The following is a 23,532-nucleotide window of genomic DNA, read 5'->3' as shown; positions in this document are numbered from 1 at the left end:
AATCTACACAGAAAATGGACCATTAAAAATGCTATCGATTATCCATGATAAGTAACAGAATGTGAAGTCCTCACACTAACTAAAAGTTGCAATGTGTAGAAAGGTCCAAACCCCATTCTCAAGGAGATTACAGCTCAGTAGGGACTGTCCCTTGATTGGCATTATGAGAAAATCAGTACATCAAATAGGAAAAGGGGGAGGGAGTGGATATATTTGAATAATGCTCTTAAATGGTAGATATAAAGAGCTATGTTCTAATGGTAGATATAAAGAGTATATGGTCCTCATAGCTTGAGTATTATGAATAATTTTATACATTTATATGGTAGATATAAAGAGTATATGGTCCTCGTAGCTTGAGTATTATGAATTATTTTATACACTAGCTCCAAAATATTGTTTGACCGTACAACTGGAAGGCTATGATCATTTGCTAGAATGCTCAATTTGGTATTGAAGAATCTGGACTCAAATCCTAACTCTGTTACTAGCTACCTTTCAGACTTATGGGGGCATCTAGGTGGCACAATGGATAGAGCACTTGCCTTGAAGTCAGGAGGACTTGACTTCAAATATGGCTTCAGATACTTACTAGTTGTATGACCTTGGACAATTCACTTAAACCTAACTGGCTCAAAGGGGAAAAAAAAGGACATACATATCATGTAAGTTTTCTGGGCCTCAGTTTCTTCATATGTCAATTGAAGTGGTTAGACTAGATTATCTCTAAGCTTATTTCCAGCTCTAAATTCTATGGATATGTAAGAAAGGCTGCACTGCACCTACATCTAGCCCCTCAGACTGTCAGGGAAATACATAGATGGGACCACCATCTGTGATCCTTTCCCCAGAAACACTCCTCCCATTGGAGAAGTGAGGAAGAGGGAGTTCTCTTTCATTAGCATAAATATGATTCTGGGATATTACAATAACAAACATAGGAAGTAACACCCCAGGGAACAGTTTGAGATAGACTTATCATTATCACAATATTTTTGCAGCTATGAATGGATTCATGTACTGGAATCAGCCTGGACTTGAAATGTGCCTAGGAGACACCGTTTCATGGCATTTATTCAGTGCTGGAAATGAGGCTGATATCCATGGGATATACTTCACAGGAAACACTTTCCTCTCTAGAGGAGAACGGAGGGACACAGCGAACCTTTTCCCTCAGGCATCTCTTACACTCCTTATGACACCTGACTCTGCAGGTGAGTAATCTGACCTATGATTATTTCCCTTCTTTATCATTTTTATTCCAATGAACTCCCCTAAGCTTCATTTGCCAAGCTATGCCCAGAATCCTTGAGTGGGGAGCACCTCCTTTTCCCCAGAAGCCTCTCAGTGATTCTAGAGAAAGTGGAACTACCTCAGTGTGACTCCCTTTCTTTGGGTCTCCCATGCTTCATTCTACCCTATACTCTAAGCAGTCCCTGAACACTGAAAGTAGGTGCATCTGGTGGATGGATCGGTGATGACCATGTATGGTAACCACTGTAAAGATGAGAACAATAGTCCCCTTATTTCCAGATGGTGTTTGTGACACATTTTTAAGATAACAACCTCATCCTTCCATTGCCTTTCAGACTCTTTCAGGTTATTAGAGGGTAGCTACAAGATAATTACTACCTTTAGGATCAAGTATAAACTTTCTGATTTCTAGAACTCTGTGCAACATATTCCCTTCCTACCTTTCACAGCTTCTTATATGTTATTCCCATCCACTCACTCTATGGTCCAGACACACTGGCCTACCTAGTGTTCCTATGCACAGCACTCTGTCTCTCACCTCCTTGTCTTTGTTTTGACTGGTTCACATCCCTGGAATGTTTTTCCTTCTTACCTCCACTTCTTGGAATCTCTGGTTTCCTTTAGATTCAAATCAATACCTACTATATAAAATCTTTCCTGCTTCTCCCCAACTATCCCATGCCCTCTCTCTCCAAATACCTTGTATTCGTTTTGGATATATTCTCAATATTCTTTTATGTTAGAATGTAAGTTCCTTGATGGCCCACTTCTGGCTTTGTATGCCTAGAGCTTAGGACAAATCCTGACACATAATAGGTATTTATTTCATAAATACTTGTCTATTAATTGATTGATTGAGGCTCCCATTAGAACTCCTAGAGCTTAGGACAAATCCTGACACATTAATAGGTATTTGTTTCATAAATGCTTGTCTATTAATTGATTGATTGAGGCTCCCATTAGAACTCCGAAGTCACAGTTTTTCGAAATGCAGGGTACCCCTTCCTTATATCTAGGGCACTCACTCTATGCTTCTCCTGTGTTGAGATCACAATGAGCTCATTGTTTTACCATCTTAATGTCTGTTAGCTAATTTTCTCATCCTAGAAACAGCCATTCACGTTGTAATAGAATGACAAACTCCAGCCTTCCCCATCCCATCCAGTGTCCTTTACCTTCCCTCAAAGAGAACACCACCACCCCCCAAACTATAAATGGACAAAAGAGAATTTAAATATAAATTTAAAAAGCATGACCCAAGGATTAGGTATGACTCTAAACCATACATTTCTTATCATATGCTGCTTGCCACAAGCTTGTAAAATTATTTTTGTTGTTGTTATCTGCCTTCCCAGGACTTTTTGATGTTGAGTGCCTAACAACAGACCACTACACAGGAGGCATGAAACAGAAATATCAAGTGACACATTGTGAGAAGTCGACAGCTGACACAACGCTCTATCTACATGAGAAAGTCTACTTCATTGCTGCTGAGGAGGTGGAATGGGATTATTCCCCAAGCAGGGACTGGGAAGAAGGACTGCATAATTTACAAGAACAGCACAAGTAATTTGGCAACTCCAGACTAGTCTGCTCTCCCATGGAGTAGAATTATCATTCTTTTAGCTACTTGGGAGATAATATTTTAAGGAAGTGCAATCAGTTTTTCTAATTGGTTTAAATTTACAGGAACTTACTTGCTCTTATGCTTTAAGTCTATGTTTTTTCCCACTCTCTATCAGGCAATTTTCCATTTTATCTACTCTGGAATCTTGTATCTCTACTAAGTTCCCATTTGTTTTGGCCCAAGAATCTTGCCATCAGCCAAATCTGTTATCAAAAGCAAATGGGTTTTCCCCACCTTCATTTCCCCCATATTCTACCTTCCAGACCTCTCATTTAATTCTAATTTTAATCAAAAACATTTTAGTACCCACCCTCTTGAGAGGTGAAAATTACTCCTTTCTCCATACCAAAATCACTCCATTCTCTTTCCTTAAGAAAATCAAATGACTTCACATTGTTTATTTTTTTAATTAACAAAACACTTTTCCTTGAAAGCAACTTTCTGAAAATTCAATTTTTTTCAATAGCCAAACATTTTATACTTGTACAAAGCACTATACTAGATACAGAATCACAAAAAAAAAAAAAAATCACTAAATGTGAGTTGTAAAGTACCTCCATGTTCCCTGTCCAACCCATACCCCAAAGGAATGTCCACTTTAACATAATTAACAAGTGGCTATCCAATCTTTGCCTGAAAACCTCCAAGATTGGGGTGGGGGTTCCCACCATCTCTTGAGGTAGCCACTCTACTTTTGCAAAGCTCTCATAGTTAAGAATTTTTTTCCTGATATCAATCCTAAATTTGCCTCTTTTCCTTTTCTACCCTGTCCCTAGTTCTGTCCTCTGAAGTCAAACAAAGTGCATCTGATCTTCCACACGGCTGCATATCAAATGCTTGAAGAAAGTTGTCATGTCTGACTCTGAATCTTCTCTTCTCTAGGCTAAATATCCCCACTTCCTTCAACCAATTGTCATACTACATGGACCCACGTCCATTTCATCCTGGTTTCCCTCCTCTGGACATTTTCCAACTTATAAATGTTCTTCTTAATCTCAATCTTCCAGATGAGATCTGACATTGACAACTAGGGAAAGACCATCACTTCCTAATTCTTAAAATCCATTAATACATCTCCATTCATCTAAAGAATCTTAAGATCTAAGAATCATTCTTAATACAATCCAAGATCATATTAATTATTGTTGTTGTTGTTTGGTTAGGTGACACAGTGAATAGAGCACCGGCCCTGGAGTCAGGAAGACCTGAGTTCAAATTTGGCCTCAGACACTTGACACACTAGCCGTGTGACCTTGGGCAAGTCACTTAACCCCGCTCTCCAAAAAAAGCAAAAAAAATTTAATACATCTCCGTTCATCTTAAGAATCTTAAGATCTAAGAATCTCTCTTAATACAGCCCAAGATCATATTAATTATCATATTAATTGTTGTTATTGTTTGTCATCACCTTGCTGATTCACAATGAACTCTGGGTCCATTAAAACCCCAAGGTCTTTTTCAGGCAAATTCCCAACTGCCCTCATCTTGTACTTATGGATTTGATTTTTTTGGTATCTACTTATAAGACTTTATATTTACTCCTATTTGATTCCATCTTAGTAGATCAGCCTTTTGCTCTAACCTGTCAAGGTCTTTTTTGGATCTTGAATTTGTCATCCAGTATGTTAATTAAGCTTTTGCATCACTTGACCCATCCCACCTTAATGGTAGAAGCATGGGTTTTATTTCATTCTTTATTTGAAAGGTCTTTAGAATGCTAAGGAACATTTATGACAGAGACATAGAAAAAGTCACTAAGTATAAAAGTAAAAATAACTAAGTCTTTTCAAGTTGCAAAAATTTTTTTTTGCAGCAATTGACATACCTGATCCTTACAGCCTCTTAACAATCTCTCCTTGTACAGGCTATAAGGAGGTATTCAAGAATACTAAAGACAAGGGTCCCCCTTTAGAAACTTCCAATCTAAGAGAAGTAGCCATATAAACATAGACAACTAATTATAAATAAATGAAATAAATGCTAATACATACTTAAGGTGTACAGTAGTCAAAAAAAATCTCACAGATTGGGAAGGCTATTGAAATGCTATATTCTAATATCGATAGGTTATCTTTTGCATAATCTATTGATTAATGATACCACTACATTCCATAAATCACACTCACAAAAATCATATAATTTGATCCTCAGAACAAGCCTTTGTTATTATAATTTAATAGAATGAGGATGAAAGGCTATTTTAGGAACAGCATGTACAAGCATCCCTCTCCAAAGGAAGGAATTTTTCCCTCATATGGTCTCATTTCTACTCCTCTTATTTGCTTATCAAATTCTACTTAATATCCTATTTATCTGTGTACAAGTTTCTGTTATCCTTGATCCTGAGTTCCTTGATGATGAACATCTTGTATTATTTATTTTCTTTAAAAGAATGAATGAAAAAATGAATGAATTCTTGGGTAAACATAAACCAGATAATAGGCAAAGGCTAAGACAAAAATCTTTCATTGGGAAGGAGATTCAGAGTTGTTGAAGACTTTTGAAAATCAGAGGACCTGTTTAGAAAACACTTGAACAGAATTCTTGGAGCTACATACAGAAAATGTAAAAGGAGTTGCAGATTCTTTCATGTGTGAAATATCTTGATGATTGGTTAAGCTAACCTCTCAGCTACCATATTACTTTTGAAGGTGCTATTCTTGTCTTTCTTTCTAGGGCAGGTTTATGCTGATAATTAATACTTGGTTGACAAATATTTATCAAGTACCTGCTCTGTACTAGGTAGGCATTGGGGGAGATACAAAATTTAGATAAGACAGGATCTCTCTATTTGTTATATACATACATATATACATATATAAAACCGTGTACAACTTAAATTTTTTCTTCTTTTAAAAAAATTATTGTGATATCTAATCCTAAATTTTTCTTTCTTTTTCTTTAAGTGTTTCCAATGCATTTTTAGATAAAGGAAAACTCTTCATAGGTTCAAAGTACAAAAAAGCTGTGTACCGTCAATACACTGATAGCACATTCAGTACTCCAACACAGAGAAAAGAAGAAGAAGAACATTTGGGAATTCTAGGTACTGTCCCACGATACGGAACCCGAGAGTCTAAATCATGAGTTCTATTTTTTTTAATATGGGCCCATAAGCAATTTTAAGAAACAGAATGTTCTTCATTGCTTATTGACACTTATAAAGTTATGTAAGTTATACTTATAGAAGTAGTCAAGATATGTGTATATTTTTAGTTATTTCTGGCCCCACATATCAGCAATTATTCATTAAAAGTAAAAAAAAAAGTCTACAATTGAGTTCATGTACTTTGCTTAAAAAAACATAAACTAATCCCAAACCAGAAAAAAAAAAAGGTCCTGAAGTACAATACTCAGAAATACTGCATGTACTGTTGGTGGTGTTATTCGCTTGAGTCCTATTCTTCATGGTCCAGTGGATCATAACACACCAGTACTGTTCATGGGGTTTTCTTGGCAAAGATATTGAAGTGGCTTGCCATTTCCTTCTCCTGTGGATTAAGACAAAGAAGGTTTAGTGACTTGCCCAGGGTCACACGGTTAAGTAAGTGTCTGAGTCTGGATTTGAATTCAGGTCTTTCTGACTCCAGGCCCAGCACTCTATCCACTGAGCCATCTAGCTGACTCCCATTTATCATTATACTATTACAATTCTCTCACTCCAGATTGACAGAATGAAGACTGTTGGCATGGTTTCTAGTGTCACTATTTCAATTGGATTCTTAACAGCTGAGTGAGGTTTGCTTCTTAGGGATCTAGGCAGAATAATGCATGGAGTACTAGACTGTAGTCAAGAAGACCTTGGCTCTCATCACACCTCAGTCACTTACTAGCTTTGCAACCCTGGACAAATCACTTAACCTCTGTTTCCTCATCTGTAAAAAAGGAATGATAATAGAACCGCTAGCTTACAGTGTTGTGAGAATCAAATGCAATAACAAAGATAAAGTACTTTTCAAACTTTAAAGAGCTACCCAAATGCTAGCCATGATTCACATGTACCCTCCCCCTACCAAAATACCTGTCTGTTGAAACACTAGAAAGACATAGTTATTTATGAACTATTTTTCAAAGACCCAATGCTGACTCTCAGAAGAAATGTACAGATGTTCAAGAAGAAAGGTATACATGGATAACCGGGACATTAATTCAATATAGAAAGATTAGACAAAATGTGTATCATTACAGCAGGTAATTATCTTTGGATTTGTGGTGATTGCTGAAGGGACTCTGCAAACACAGGGAGAATTGAGGTTTCTTGAAAACTAGTCATTGGAGGGGAGGTGTTGACCATGAAGGACAGAACTATCCATTACCTATTTCCTGCTTCTCAGGTTTCCTGTGGGCTCAATTATCCATGACTTTTTTTTTAATCAACTAAAGCTTCAAGCAAAAAAGGAGTAAATACCATATAGCTTTCTCCCAGGAGAGAAGAGGGGCAAAGGCAGGAAAGAGATTTCTGCTGTCCCCCACATTTCACTTGAGCTCTGGGAAAGTAGGTCCAGAGCAAAGAAAAGAGAGACAGGAAGCTGGAGAATGATTCTTGGGAGGCTTCTAATCTGATCTGGGGGCTCCTGATGTGATCCAATAAGGAGACAATCAATGATCAGATCATGTGCCTGGCCCATGAGGTCTTGGGAAGGTATTCTAGCACTTTGGATCAGAAGAAGTCAATTAGAATCTCCATATCTAGAGAAAGCCATTTTCTGGCAAGTGCTGGGTCTGTTGGAGTTCTAAATTGTCCAGTCTCAAGTAGGAAGAATTCATACTCTACATAACAAGGAAGGTGTATGGCATTTTGCCACTATGACTATTTCAATATATTCTGTGCCTTTTAACTTCCTCAATAATTTTTCTTTCTTTTTTCTTCCACTAGGTCCACAACTTTTTGGATATGTTGGTGGTAAAGTTAAGATTGTCTTTAAAAATATGGCATCAAGACCTTACTCAATACATGCCCATGGGGTGAAAACTCCTGATTCTGTGGTAGTTCCAACACAACCAGGTAGTCATTTGGGGAAAATTAATTTTATAATATAAATATGAGAATTATAATAATATGATAAAACATATAATATACTTATTATATAATATATTATGATAATATAATTATTATACTTATAGAATATGATAAAATAATATAAGAAGCTCCTTAGAATTTCATTTACAAATGAAACTTGAGGGGAACTGATGGTTGGATGATAGGTTTCCTCTCAGGAAAGAGAATTGGGATCATATCTTTAATGAATCCAGGTTGAAGAATTAGTGAAATGGGGATTATTATCATTATAATCAGCATCTACATAGCATTTTCAGTTTTAGAAAGCGCCTTACTTGTGTTATTTCCATCCTCACAATAACCCTGAGAGGGAGAGGCTATTATTGTCCCCATTGGCAGATAAGGAAAGTGAGACTAAAGGCAAGCTGAGTAGTTTACTACAGGATTATGGAAAGTGAACAGGGCATATGGATCTTGACTAGAGCAAGGATGATGCTGCAGCTTAAAATAGAGATCAGGATGTGGAGTGTTCAGGGAGGAATAGCACCTATGACAAGGGCTCGTCAAGCCGTTTTCAGGGTTGCTTATCTGCCTTTTGTGTCCACCTTCGTCCAAGTCTCACCTAAGGCTCCAAGAAGCTGTAGCATGTGCAGTGGCCACACCCCACTAAACCATCTGGGCAGATGGGCTAAACCAGGTTGAGGGTGACCAATAGCTTTCAAACTTCTCATTAAGTTAAGGGGCTGTCTATCCCAAGCATGTGAAGATTTTCCCATCTGAATGGGTGAATGAGTTTCAGTGGCCATGAAGGCAGCAGAAGAAAGCTGTGGAACGCTCAGAGCTCCATCAGGCATCAAAGACGGCAAGATTATTCACTACACCCTGGGCCATCACCAGTCATCTTGACTTTGGTCCTGCCACTGGATGTCGATGACTCTGGAAGAAATAGTGAGGCTGATGACTTTGTGCTACTCTGCCTCACTTAAATCCAACTCAAGCAAGTCAAGACATCATCCATGATGTCATTGGTCTTCTTCAAAAAATGAAGGCTGAATAACAACATGAAGACAATGATGTGACTAATGACAGAGGTCAGGAGAGATAAGGAATTAGCCAGAGGAGAGCCGATAATGGTCAGGGTGAAGTAAGAGGAATGAGTAATTAAAGGGGAAGTCTGGGTGAAGAACAGAACCAGTGGCCGTTGGGGAGTGACAGAAAAGGAGACTATGGGAGATCAAGTTTGAGATCTTATAAGTGGAACATCGGCTTGTGTTGACAAGGTCCAGCCTTTGATTATTGAAGTTAAGGAGAAGAGGTCAGAGTTAAGAATATCAAAGACTCAAAAACAATTTTTAAAAAAGCATTTATTAAGCTCCTACTATATGCAGGCACTGTTGTCAAGCACTGAGGATAGGGCAAAAATACAAAGAATGAAACAATCCCCACTTCTAAAGAGCTTTTGTTTTATAATGAGATTAAATGATCTGGTAGTCAGTCATCCCTGAATCTTGGGGTCACTCAGGAACGTTCCACAGAAGGCTTAGATGGTGACAGTGAGTCTCAGTAGGTAGTAAACAACAGTAGCAATGACCTTGAAAGTTTGATATAAACTACAAATGATGATAAAAAGAGAGGGGTAGTAGTAAGGGAAATTAAGGTCTATTTCTCATCTTCTCAGTGATGAGGATGGATTAGGAGGAGGATTTTTCATAAATAGGGGCAGTGGAGTAGGTCATGTAATTTGGATTTCTGCCAGAGTAGAGGGAGAAAATAATAATCTGATACCTAATGGACTAAAGACTCCATGGAACATGGTAGAAGGGGTTGAATTGTAGTGAATTTAGGAAGTACAGGGTAGAATTGCATGGGCATGAAAAAGGTAGTAAGGAGACCTGACATATATTTATAGTATTACGTGGGGATGAGGGCAAGGTATGAAAGGTTGGCATGCAAAGGGTTAAATATAGAAATCAATCCATCAACAACCATTTAATGCTTATGTTAGGCACTGTGCTAAGCACCAGAGATACAAAGACGGGCAAAATCAGCTTCTGGCCTCTGGAAGTTCACATTAGAAATAACATGTAAATAATGAGTACATGCCCTCATTACTCATTATATAAAATCATACTCTGTATATAAAAATTATATATAGAGTACATGGAAGGTAATTGCCAAGGGGATGACACTAGCAGCAGGGGCCACAGAGAAAAGCCTTCTGAAGTAGGTGGGTTTTGAGCTGAGACGTGAAGAAAGCCAGGGAAGTGGAGAGGAGATGAGAAGGAGATCACGAATGGAGGAAACATGGTAGTGGAAAGCAGAACTGAAGCTGACTGGGGAGGAAGAATAATGGTTGGCTATTTCTGGTGGAGCAGGAAGCTTTTGGAGAGCTGATAAAACTTAGGAAGTGAGAGGAGAAGAGAAGAATGCTAGTCAGGAAAAGGAAAAAAAAAACCTCACTAGACATAGGAAGAAAAAAAAAAGAAACTCCACTTCTGCTAAACTACTTGGTGCCTGAGTTACCTCTCCAGCTCTAAGGGTCTAATAGGACCAAACGAACATAGATTTGGATCTGGAAGGACCAGCTGAAAAGGCCATCTAAGTCCAGCCCCTCTCATTTATAGCTGAGGAAACTGAGCATCAGAAAAAGGAAGTTCATGGGGTCAAAGCTCTAAGACCAGAAGGGACTTCAAAAGCCATCTCATCGAAAGCCTTCATTTTATAGCTGAGGAAACAAAAGCCCATCACGGGGTATTGACCTATCCAAAGTTACACGATGGAGAGTAAATCAAAGAGGAATAATAATTGCATCCTTTAATTCACGAGATTGTTGTGAGGAAAATGGGACAAAAAACTTCAATGTTAGCTATTATGAGAGGCCATGAGGTCTACTAAAAAGTAGATTAGTGTACAAGTCAAGAGGTGGGGCTGGGAAGGAATGAGGGGGGGCAAATCCAAGATTCTGACACTTGTATGATCCTAAATGAGTCATTTGGTGCCTCAGTTTCCCCATCTTTCAAAAGGGAATTATACTTGCCCTTCTTGCCTCATAAGATTTTTTATGAGAAAAGTGGTTTGTCATCTTTAAAAGGCTATACAAGTAAGAGACTATCTATTATAATATCTCTTTGCAAAGCAGAGGAAATGGTGCAGTGTAATGTTAATGGGATTTAAGATCATCCCAGCCCATTAATAGGCCTCATGTGGGGCCCATTAAGGGCAGCTTGCTTAGGGGAGGCTTGATGGTAGGAAGGCTTTCACACCTTTTGCTAATTTTTTTGCTAATAAGGCACTGAGTCACAGGGTTGTGATGCCTTCTGGCTCTGAGAAGTGTATATAATACTCTGAGTTAGTATTTTGCTTTGGGGGCTCCTTTATGAGAAGCATCTTGTGATTCCCTGGTTGAGATTCTGGGTGACTGTATGTTCAGAGCTCCCCGACTGCTCAGATGTAAAGGCTCTCTAGATCCAAGAATGTATGTAAAGTGTATAGTAATATTGCTTTGATTCAGGCAGTCAGAGCCCTGTCTATCGGTCTTTATTTCTCTGTATTTTCTCTGATGTTCAGGGTACTGACTTTTCCCCTGAATTAGTGACTTTAATTTAAAAAGATTGCTGACCCCTTGAACAGCTATCTTTCCTAATAAAGCAGACCCGAGAACTTGCGCTAGCAGGCATGCTGGGTGTGCCAGTGTGGTTGCCACTACAGGCAGCCACCTTCCTGATACCACAGTTGATTCTGAATACTTAAGGGGGAAGTTGTTCATCCATTTCAGTTGTATCTAACTTTTTGTGACCCCATTTGGGGTTTCCCCGGCAAAGATCCTGGAGTGCTTTGCTATTTCCTTCTCCAGCTCATTTGACAGATGAGGAAACTGAGGCAAACAGGGTGAAGTGACTTGCCCAGGGTCACACAGCTGAGGCCAGATCTGAACTCAGGTCCTCCTGACTCCAGGCCTAGTGCTCTCTATCCACTGTCACCTAGTTTCCCTTCTATATCTACACCCACACATATATCTAAATCTAATCTGTATCTATCTCTATTCTTTGTACTCTATCTGCTGTGACACCTAGCTGCCCCAAAGGGAATAGTGGGTAAAACCAAATACAATGTGATTTCTTTCCATTTGAGATGTACTAGGGTTTTTTTTTTTTTGGTTGTTTCTTTGGGAGGGGGAATTAACCGACTCATATTAATGTTTCTTTAACAAGTCTCTGAGTTATCAAAGCATTGTCGAAAAACCTCTAGAGTGGGGTCATAAAGCTGGACAAACACAACCTATCTAACTCTATACTCATACATTCAATTAACTCAGGTGAAACGCAGATTTATACCTGGGAAATCCCTCTAAGATCTGGCGCTGGAAAAGAAGATTCTCCTTGTATTCCCTGGGCTTACTATTCAACTGTAGATCAAGTTAAGGTATGTTTCATCTGTATCCTATTTCTACTTTTCTGACATCTTCTTAAAATAGATATACAATTGAAGGAAAAAGAGATCAGCCTTTTTCCATGCCCCAGGTCTAGGGTAACTTCCCAGGAACACAAGCTGCTTGTCAATTCATTCTGCTTTGATATTTTATTAAAGGAACAGTTAAGTACAGGATAATTCCTGATATCGGCAACACAAATAAGAAAGTAAAAATGAACCAGATATTGAATTTTCTTTTTAAGTTGGTATAAAATACATAAAACTGCATTTTAACATACTTTCTAAAATAAGCACGAAGTCCAAAGAGGAGGCAGCGAAGGAAACTATGTACTAGCAACTTGTACAAAAACTTAAGAACTTGGATAAACAACCTCAAGGATATGCCACAGGACCAGCATTGTAGCCTTTCTTTCAGTGAAACATTTCAAGGCCAAAGATGATTCCGTTGTACTATTTAATAACAATTACAGCCCTTTGACCCAGTCATCCCACTCCTGGGAATATGCCCCAAAGGAAGCCAAGGGCAGAAAAATCCCACTTACAACCAAACAGTCACAGTAGCACTTTTACGGGGGAAGGCACCAAAAAACTGGAAACAAATAGATGGGTGCCCAATGACAGAACAATGTGTGGTACGTGAGTGTACCCAGAATAGTATTGTGTTGTTAGAAAGGACAAAGAGGAGAAATTCAAAGAAACATGGGAAGACTTGGAAAAACTGAGAGTGTAAAGTAAGGAAAATTAAGAAAACAGACAAGTCAAGTGAATTAGCATTTATTAAGCCCCAATGGTGTACCAGGCACTGTGCTAAGCACAAGAGATACAAAATCATTGCAATAATGTAAATGAAATGAGTGGTTAAAATGGAGGCAAATACTAAGAAATTACAATAATTAAGAGGTAACAGAAGAGAGATGAAGTTGCTTTCCTCTTGCCCTTTTTGGGAGAGACATCAGACTGTTGTGTACATATGAGAAGGGGAAGATCAAGGAACAGTGTGCCAAATATTTCCAGAACTGACTCTAGTGTTTTCAAAAAGGAATTAATAAAACTTTGGGGGAGGGCTTTTTGCAGGGGGGAAGGCAGGGCAATTGGGGTTAAGTGACTTGCCCAAGGTCACACAGCTACTAAGTGTTAAGAGTCTGAGGCTGGATTTGAACTCAGGACCTCCTGACTCCAGGGCTGGTGTTCTATTCACTGTGCCACCAAGATGCCCCTGAACTTATTTTTTTTTTAAAGAATAGAAATTATAGGCTTGCTCAAGACATATTATACAGTTAAAATAAGCTCAAGGGAATATCTAGAGTAATGATTAATCACACATTTCAGTTTTTCTTTCCATAAATACAGCTTCAAACAATTATAGGGACCATAGTTAACTAACTTACCAATGAACAGTATCCGCTGTTTGCTGACATGACCATCACAAGAGATCAGATGCGTTAGTATCTAAAACTAAAGACTAAAGACAGCTCGTGAGGGCAAGGGCAGGGCCTTGAAACTTCAACATGCTTATACTCCATAAATTAGTGATAAAAGCAAACCTCTGTTTACCTCAATTTCTTTTTCTGTAAACTGGGAGTTTATTTCCATTTGTAAACTCCCAGGGTTGATGTCAGGATCATATTATTACATATATTACAATATTATTAATATAACATAATATCATATACATAATTTATATTATTAATATATGTTAATATAAAATCAGTTAATAACATTCATATACATAACATACATTACATATTATTATATGCTACAATTATATATGTAAAGTTCCCTGAAAATTTTAAAGCAATATATAAATGCTGCCTATTATTGTCCATGGTCACACAGTAAGTGTATGAAGCAAAATTCAAACCCAGGTCTTCCTGAGTGAAGGACTGGTACCCAATCTAATATGCAGTGATGCCTCTTGTTCATACCACTTTTGTCAATTTCTCCATTACAAATTGGGATTCAACGCCTGGCTACCCATCACTATTGAAGGTTAGCTACTATGGTGATTGTTGTTGGTAAGATAAAGTATTTTGAAATCTGTAATTATGCTACAAAGATGACGAAGACTCCGGCTTTACCCTGTATGTATCTTATATGCATATAATTATTTACATGTTATCTCTCTGGTAAGGACATCAGCTCCTTGAGAACAGAGATTTTTTTTTTTTACTATCATCTTTGCATCTTTGCTACTTAGCACAGTGCTTGGCTGTGGTAAATGTTTAATAAAATTTTTAGTGATGAATTGCTTGAAAATCACTAAGGTAATCCCTTGGTCTGTGTTTTCAGGATCTCTACAGTGGATTAATTGGTCCTCTGATTATTTGCCGCAGACATCATAGACCTGTATTTGGAGCCATAAAAAAACTTCAGTTTTCTCTCCTATTTTTAGTTTTTGATGAAAATGAATCTTGGTATTTAGATGAAAATATTCAAACTTACTCTGCTGAACCAAAAGAAGTAAACAAGGAAGATGAAGATTTTATAGAAAGCAACAAAATGCATGGTATTATCTAATATGTCATTAAAAAAATCTATACATTTTTCTCTTTTCCTTTCTTACACTATCAGTTTGAGGCCTATGAATTGTAACTTGCATTTAACTCTCTGCATCAGCCTCATCCACATTTACCCTCATCACTGCCTGGAATTCCTTCTTTTTTTTATTGACGGAGGAAAGGAAAGGCAGGTGGAGTTAAGTGACTTGCCCAAGGTCACACAGCTAGTAAGTGTGTCAAGTGTCTGAGGTCACATTTGAAGTCCTGTTGTCCTGACTCCAAGACCAGTGCTCTCTATTCACTATGCCACCTAGCTGCCCCAACTGCCTGGAATTCCTTTAGAATACTGGGCTTGGAAATCAGAAAGATCTGGGTCGAATCCTGTCTCAGACACTTAGCTGTGTGATTGTTGTCAAATAATTTAACTGATTTTTGCATCTGTTTCCTCATCTGTAAAATGAGGAGAATTAACTCAACTGCTTCTAAGGCCTTTTCCAGTATTATATATCTCATTCCAGGTAATATTCCATGTTTAGAATAATTTTCTTGAACCCATCAAAACAAAGAAATGAAAAAAAAAAGATTTCATTGAACTTTCACAAAATTTAGAGTAGAGCTGTGTTTACCTCCTAGAAAGGGATTTCTTGACTTTCTGACTTTGCCTTTCTTACTACTTCTCAAAAGTATCAACTGCCCTCATTTGAACTAAATGAATTAATTTATTAAGCACTTGACTATGTACAAAGACTTCATTACTTGGAAAGGATTCCACACATTTATTCAGCACCTATATTTTCTGTGAAACATCTAAAATACTTTCTGATGTAAGAAACATGATGACAAGATAAAAGATTTTTTTAATTGACTTTTTTTTTAAAGCAATTAATGGAAGAATGTTTGGAAATTTACACGGCCTCACAATGCATGTTGGAGATGAAGTCAACTGGTATCTGATGGCCATGGGAAATGAAATTGACCTTCATAGTGTTCATTTCCACGGACACAGCTTTGAGTATAAGGTATGTTTTTTCTGTTTTAAAATTTTCTACAGCTGGAAAACCCAGTTTTTGTTGGGTTTTTTTTTGCTTCTTGGAGGGCAACTGGGGCTAAGTGACTTGCCGAGGTCACACTTGTGTTACGTGTCTGAGGTCATATTTGAACTCAGGTCCTCCTGACTCCAGAATTGGCGCTCTATTCACTGCACCACCTAGCCGCCCAAAACCAGTTCTTTTGAAAGGCATTTGTATTTGAGAACCAATGGTGTGTGCACACACATGTATATTGTTGCTCCTCAAAATTGTGTGCTCCATTTAATTTTTTTCAATTTAATTGTATTTTTTGTTACATTTTAAGTTCTGAATTGTCTCCTTCCTTCTGTCCTCTCCCTGAACTAGAGAAGGCCAGTGTCTTCCTTCATAGGTCATTTGTAGTTGATTTGACTATTTATAATACTCAGCTTATAATACTTATATTACATATATTATAATACTTGTAATACTATAGCTTAGTTACTCATAGTTATTCTTTGAACAATATTGTTATTACCATATACAACATTCTCTTGGTTCTGTACATTTCACTCTTTATTATTTGGTACAAGTCTTTCTACATTTTTGTCTGAGTCAATTCCTATAAGGTCTGAACATGACAATGCCCATCCTCTATACAAGGAACTCAGTTAAGAATGTCATAACTTTGTGCATCTCACAACAACCTGAGAGGTAGATGCAAATATTTCATCTCATTGTAAATGAGACCCATATTATATTTTAGTTTCAGAACACAAATTTCAACAACACTAATTCTTGATTTATAATTACTAATGGCAATATTTAAACCCCATTTTTCCCTGAGGGTCAATTGCTTTCAGTTAACTCATGTTAAAAAAGAAATCATGATTTGTAACTCATGAGACTTTTCTCAGTTTTAGGGTAGTTGAAAGGACTATACATACATACAAATATCGGCACACACATACATATATACACATGCTTATACATATATGTATGTGTGAAGGAATATATACATATATGTATGTGTTTATATGTGTGTGTACACATACACAGATGCACAGAGGGCACAGGGTGAGTTAAATATGAAGGAATGATATCTAAAAAATAAAATTAAGATGTGAGAGAAGAATGTACTGGGAGGAAAAAGGGACAGGTAAAATGGGATAAATGATCTTACATAAAAGAGGCAAGAAAAAGCTTTTACAGTGGAGGGGGGAGGGAATGAGTGAACTGTATTCTCATCAGATTTGGTTTAAGGAGGAAATAAAATACATACTCAATTGGGTATGGAAATCTATCTTACCTACAGGAAAGGAGGGGGGAAGGGGATAAGAGAGAAGGGGATGATAGAAGAGAGGGCATAATCAGAAGCAAACACTTTTGAGGAGGGACAGGGTCAAAAAAGAGAAGAGAATAATGGTGGGGCCTAATGGAGGGATGGAGGGAAATCAAGTCTTTCACATCATGACTATATAGAAGTGTTCTGTGTGACTACACATGTATAACCTCTATCAAATTATTTGCCTTCTCAATGAGGGTGGGGAGGGGGAAAGGGAGAGAGAATTTGGAACTCAAAGTTTTAAAAACAAATGTTAAAAATTGTTTTTACATGCAACTGGGAAATAAGATATACAGGCAATGGGATATAGAAATCTATTTTGCCATACAGGAAAATAGAATGGGAAGGGGAGAAAAGGAGAGATGATAGAAGGGAGGGCAGATTGGGGAAAGGGGTAATCAGAATGTATGCAGTCTCAAGGTATGGGAGGGGAGAAATGGGGAGAAAATCTGGCCCTCAAAATCTTGTGGAAGTAAATGTCGAAAACTAAAAATAAATTGATTAATATTTAAAAAAAGAAAGAAATCACAGTGGCACTCCCAGTTCTCCATAATCACTTATTTCTTTCAATCAAAGAACCAAATCAATTCCTTTTGTTTTCCTAACTTAATTCTACCAATGTGCCTTAAGAGGGAAGATTAAGGGTACATCTCCCCTTAACCTAGGCAGGAAAAACTACTTACTAAATTTCTTTTGCAAAGGTCTATAGACCTTTATAGCATAACTATTTAAACCAGACCAAAGGAACGATATTTTCTCTGTCAATCAAGTTTTCACTTAACCCTTCAAAGTTTCATGAAATTTCTTTTGTAACCTTATAACGATTGAAGAGGGGAGACCGGAAGTACTTGTCAAAGAGGCATTTCTCTGAATTACTCAAATCTTTTTTTTCCAGTGGGATGGATAAAAACCTTTTCTCAAATCTCCCTTTTCAAAACTCTTTCCTTTCAAATACTCCATTCATATTATGTCAGGACAAATAGAACCAGCTTTCCTTGAACTCTATTATTCTCTCATCCCTACTTAAACTTTCTCCTTTCCTTATATCTAAGACTGTCTACAGATTAATCTTCATTCCAATAAATTTTCCTTTACAATGTAATACTTTTTTTAATTACACAAAACCAATTGATTGCACTATTGCCACATTTATTATACACACTGACGTATGTGTGTGTGTATTTAAAGGTTTACAAGTACATAGTTTATTCCAATTTCTTTGAGGCCCCTTGGTCAATTAGAATGGGTTAAAATTTCATAGTTTCTCTAATCAAACCCAAATACAACTTACTCAGAAAGTTTAAGTTTCCTCATTGTAGTGTCACAAATTTCAGTAAGCAGAATGACTTGGGAGAATAAATCATTTAGTGATTTTTTGATGCTAGAAAATCATTCTTCCACCTATTTCACAAAGGAGTTTACTTGGCAATGACCACAGGGATTGGGCAGAACCCAGTAATGGCACAGGGGCCTCACAGATATTGGTACCTCAACAGGTCTCTATTCCTCCTCTCACAACAAGAAGTTAATATGACTGTCTACAATTTTCTTCATATTTTAACTGTTTCCTATTCTCTGTTTGTAGTTTAATAGCATCATATAAAAGCAACTTTCATTTTGGTATTGGAACTTAAATGTGTAAAGAAACTAAGCACTTTTTCCTTGACTGTGAATGGTCAAAGCTCCTAATTGCCTCTTTCTTTCTACCAAGTTTGTGATATTTTCCAATACTGTAGATAATTAAGTTATTGCATCTAATTAGGCAGTTAAAAGTTTTAAGTTTGTCTCTCATCAAAGAGGAGTTAATTTTCTAATGATTTTAAATGAACAGAAATCCTTATCACATTAATTTAATTTTGGATTCAATGAAATCAAGTATAGCAATATAATCACTAATGTTAACAATGAAAAAAACTGTTTTCACAGGGGCAATTAACTTCCAGGATCTCAAATTTCAGGACCTACTGTTATCAATTAGCTTATGCTCTAATTTAAAAAATAAATTAACTCATGTTGAAAAGTGATGGGACTAAAATTGTTGGGATGTAATTGTGAGCATCATATTGGTTCAATTAAACATAAATTAAACTACCTTTTACAAATTCTTTGATGTTTGAAGAGACTGATAAAGCCTTCTCTAATGACTTCATACCATTTTCACTAACTCTTCAATAGTAAAGCAGATTATTATCCTGTAAGATCTATAATAAAATTTGCCCCGGTCAAATTGTTAACAATGATTTGCCTTAGAAATATCCTTTGATTTGTGGCATATTAATTTCTTGATTTAAAGTATCTGCTTTTATTAAAACTATATTAATTAGAGTTAATAGTAATATTAATTAGAGCTAATAGAAATTATACTACTGAAAAACTGCCTGATGGAGACTGTAATTTTCTGAAGGGCTCAAGGTGTATGTTATTCTCTATTTCCTTTCAAATCATTCAAGGCTGTCTGGTTCTTTTTTTTTTTTCCTTACCTTAATTTATCACAGCCTTCATAGAAAACATTACATTTTACTTACTTTTCAATTGCTTCCTAATTTTAAAACAAGCTTTCCTCTCTCGGGGAGCATCTTGGGATTTGCCTGCAATCTGGGAGTCCCAATGTAGGGGTTGATAACAAGGCCTGCTTGGCATCTTCAGGGTGGTTGTTTAGAAGTAGTAACCAACAGAAGATATACTTACTTTTATTCTTTTGGAAACTGAAGGTGCTCTAAAATTTTCCTATTTTGCCTTTTAATCAGAAAAAAAATCACATTTCTACCCTACAATAAATCTGTCATTCCCTTTAAATACAGTTTTTAAGTGTATCTTTTCCCTGAAAACAAAACAAAAAACTTTACTCAAATATTGACAAACTGCTTTGGAATTTTCATATACACACACACACAATGCATATATATACACACACACAAAACTATATATGTACATATATACATAAAATATGTATATGGAAACTATATACACACTATATATAATGTATATATAGATACTATGTATACACTATGTGTGCGCGTATATTTATATACACACACACATATACTATATACAGTGGATTTTTGTGTTGTTCTACTCATTGACATCTTCTGTATGTTCCACATTTCAGTTGCCATCGGGACATGAACAAAATAGGTTAACAGATCACACTCCAATAAATCAAGTGATTGTATTTCAACAATCATTTTCCAATTGTGCCCTGTTGTTTGCCTGGGTGTCCATTCTAAGAGCTGCTTCCAGAATGGAAAATTACTAGACTGTGTCAGCCAAAACTTTGGCTTCTGTCTCTGTAGCTTATTCTTGACCCTGCTCCCATTTCTAAGCCCTGATCTAATCTTAAAAAATGGTCAGTATCTCCATCTAAATTTATTTCAACAATTCTCTGAAACACCTACAACTACTCTGCTTCTAACTCTGACCCAACCCCATTTGGGACCTTCTGGACCTTATTCCCTGCCTTCTTTATCTCCTTGCCCCAATCCAGGCACTCTCTCTCCCAGTATAAGTTGTTAAAAGGGCATACAATGGCTTGGGTCAGCAGAGGGGCATGGGCAAACAAAATTGTGGGCTGAGAGGGGACTAGTACCACCCTGACCCTTTAGGGTATGGGGTAAGGAAGCATAAGGAGAGAAAGGAGACAGCAGGTAGCATTGGATTCCATTATCCTTCATTATATTCCACTCCTATACATTGTGGTGGTGAAAAGAAAGCAAACCTTTATACTCAGGTCAGGAGTTATTTATTTCTATACTTGCACCCAACGGCTTGGACAATGAACTTCCTTAAAATTTCAATTCCAAAATTTCAAATTTTCAATTCACTCCAGGAGAATATAAGTTACATGAGGGCAGCAACTGTCTCTCACCTACTACTGTACCTGGCACAGAGGAGAGATCTCATCAATGCCTATACTTCCTCCTGCAAATGCAGATCACAACCAATTCAAATCTGTCCATTTTTAACTGTGCCTGTTAAAATTAAGGTCACACTGGGGTGGCTAGGTGGTGCAGTGAATAGAGCACCAGCCCTGGAGTCAGGAGGACCTGAGTTCAAATCCAGCCTCAGAGTCACTTAACACAAATGGCAACTGAAATGTGGTATAGAAGATGTCAATACCTTGGGCAAATGCCCTCCAAAAAGCAAAAAAAAAAAAATAAGGTCACACAGCTGGTTATTAAAATAGTTTCGCAACTTTATTGGATCCTGAATTCTCTTAGGTAAAGTTGTGGTTTTGTTTTTTTCTTTCTAATTAAGCTCGGAGGAGTTTATCGCTCAGATGTCTTTGACCTCTTCCCTGGTACACTCCAGACGATAGAAATGCGGCCAAATGTGCCAGGAACTTGGCTACTTCACTGTCATGTGGCTGACCACATTCATGCTGGAATGGAAACCACCTACACTGTCCTTAAAAATAAAGGTAATGATAGATAACTAATGAGTTTAGCTGTTTAGGTAACATTTTGACAACAGTGATGTAGTTAAGAATAAAAGTGGTAGAGTGTTGAGAGAAATGTCAGGCACAATGAACAAAGCATCAGCCCTGGAGTCAGGAGGACCTGAGTTCAAATCTGGCTCAAACACTTGACACACTTACTAGCCGTGTGACTTTGGACAAGTCTTAGCCCCAATTGCCTTCCAAAAAGCAAAAAAAGAAAGAAAGAAAGAAAGACATATCAGAGGGCCTGGGTACAAATCCTACCATGCCTAATGCTGAGCACTTGAGTGACCCTGGTCAAGGGTCACTTAGCCAATCTGGGCCACAGTTTCATCATTTATAAAATGAATGGTTGGACTAGGTAACCTTTGAGTCTGATCCTATGGGGAAAAGGTAGCTCCGTTTTAACTGCCAATCATAGATATTAACTAAGTGGTGGTGGGAAGGAAAAATGAGAGTAGGAGAAGAATATGTATATGTATGTCTATGTACATACATATACAATTACGTGGTGATACTGCTCTCACCAGAGGCATGAGATGTACTGCCTGGAAAGCTAGTCTTAGATTCAGAAAGACTCAGCTTCAATTCTTACCCTGCTATCTACTGGCTGTGTGAATGTGGGCATTTAACCTCTCAATACTCCAGGCAAATAAATCTATTGGCATAAGTGGAGAGCATTTCCACACTTGGAGTGTTCCACCCCATAGATATGGACTAAATATAGAATGAGAACAGCACACCAATCCCTTTGCTTTCTCCCAATCTTCTCTCTAAAAAAGTGTAAGAACAGTAATAACCATACACACCAATATCCCTTCCAAGAAAGCCCTGCCATGATTCAGACTCCAAGCAGCTTGATTATCTAGCAGCAGTAGCACAGAGCACTAGTGTGTGTAAAACCCTTGTGAGATAAGGAATGACTTTCCCCCTTTCTCTCTCCGTATACATGTATGCCAAAAACAAAATATCAACTCTCTAAAATAATGCAAATGGCTAAACATCTCAATATAAAATTCCTACCTTGAGATTGCAAGTTCCTGGGCCTACTGACAACAGAAGCTCATCAGGCAGGAATCATGCAAAGGGGAAAAAAATCTTTGCATTTCCTCCTTAAAATTAAGGGATAGCAGGGAGGGGATGTCATATATACACATATACAGATCCCTTTAACAGTTAAGTAAGGAACACTTAAAAATTAACCTCTCTAGGTGACAATAACCTGACTTCCTAAGTCTATAATTTCCACTGACAATTTTGCCTAAGAGTGACACCAAAACTTTTCCCTTGGGCATTTTATTATGGAAAGATTTTGCTTCGCATCACTGGAAATGTAAATGCCTCAGACAGACAAAACCTTGGTTTTACTGTGCCTGGGTGTTACAGACTCACTTCTGAGCCAGGAAGGACAGAGTTCCAGTTGAGAAAGGCAGGGCCAGCATGGTCCTCTACCAACAAGGTTACAAGGAAGTCTGGCTCTGACTGAGAAAAAAGTGGCCGGAAAGGATACATACTGAGTTCCAGAAGAGTCACATCCTAGTGGCCTATGTTAAGAAGGCATTTCTTTGTATACAGATCTTGAAGGCTGGAAGGGAAATGAGCTGTTGGTTGACAAGAGGAAGGTTACTGTAGGGTTACAGAGAATTATGGAAGAACAGGGATAAAGGAGGAGCTCAATTAGGGGTGGGGGAGGGAAGTGTGACCTAAGCAGAATAGAACTCTCCAAGACTTCAAGGTAAAGGGAGTTGGAAAGAAAAGTCTTTTGACTTGGATTCAAAAGGAAAATCAGAGTCAAATTCAATAGTCTGACTTTAACTACTGTTAAAGTTTTGGTACAAGAAATACAATGCTTCTGGGCAATCTCATTAATTCTTGTTATTAGTGAAGATTCAGAAAGTCAGGGCAGAGAAATACAACAAAACACCCAAAGGTATAA

The 23,532-nt window shown here is 37.5% G+C and overlaps 2 protein-coding genes across 3 annotated transcripts in view; one reads left to right on the top strand and one right to left on the bottom strand.

The window, feature by feature from the left end:
• The window catches only part of HPS3 (HPS3 biogenesis of lysosomal organelles complex 2 subunit 1), a 76,595-nt gene that overhangs the window by 1,650 nt on the left and 51,413 nt on the right, over window positions 1-23,532 (bottom strand). The window lies entirely within an intron of this gene.
• LOC138174411 (ceruloplasmin-like) overlaps window positions 1-23,532 on the top strand; it is a 73,211-nt gene that overhangs the window by 33,791 nt on the left and 15,888 nt on the right. For both annotated transcript variants that reach the window (XM_069104724.1, XM_069104725.1), the window contains exons 11-18: window positions 1,002-1,214; window positions 2,610-2,820; window positions 5,788-5,927; window positions 7,758-7,886; window positions 12,196-12,302; window positions 14,601-14,817; window positions 15,689-15,828; window positions 21,416-21,578. In XM_069104724.1, the coding sequence (XP_068960825.1) occupies window positions 1,002-1,214; window positions 2,610-2,820; window positions 5,788-5,927; window positions 7,758-7,886; window positions 12,196-12,302; window positions 14,601-14,817; window positions 15,689-15,828; window positions 21,416-21,578 (1,320 nt within the window). The remainder of the gene's footprint in view (window positions 1-1,001; window positions 1,215-2,609; window positions 2,821-5,787; window positions 5,928-7,757; window positions 7,887-12,195; window positions 12,303-14,600; window positions 14,818-15,688; window positions 15,829-21,415; window positions 21,579-23,532) is intronic.

Source organism: Petaurus breviceps, unplaced genomic scaffold, assembly GCF_028583685.1.
Source record: "Petaurus breviceps papuanus isolate PSGF00001 unplaced genomic scaffold, PetGlider_PUasm1.0 688, whole genome shotgun sequence".
In the NCBI taxonomy this organism is placed as follows: Eukaryota; Metazoa; Chordata; class Mammalia; order Diprotodontia; family Petauridae; genus Petaurus; species Petaurus breviceps.
Note: the sequence above shows the minus strand (reverse complement) of the source record. Positions and strands in the feature narration are given on the sequence as shown.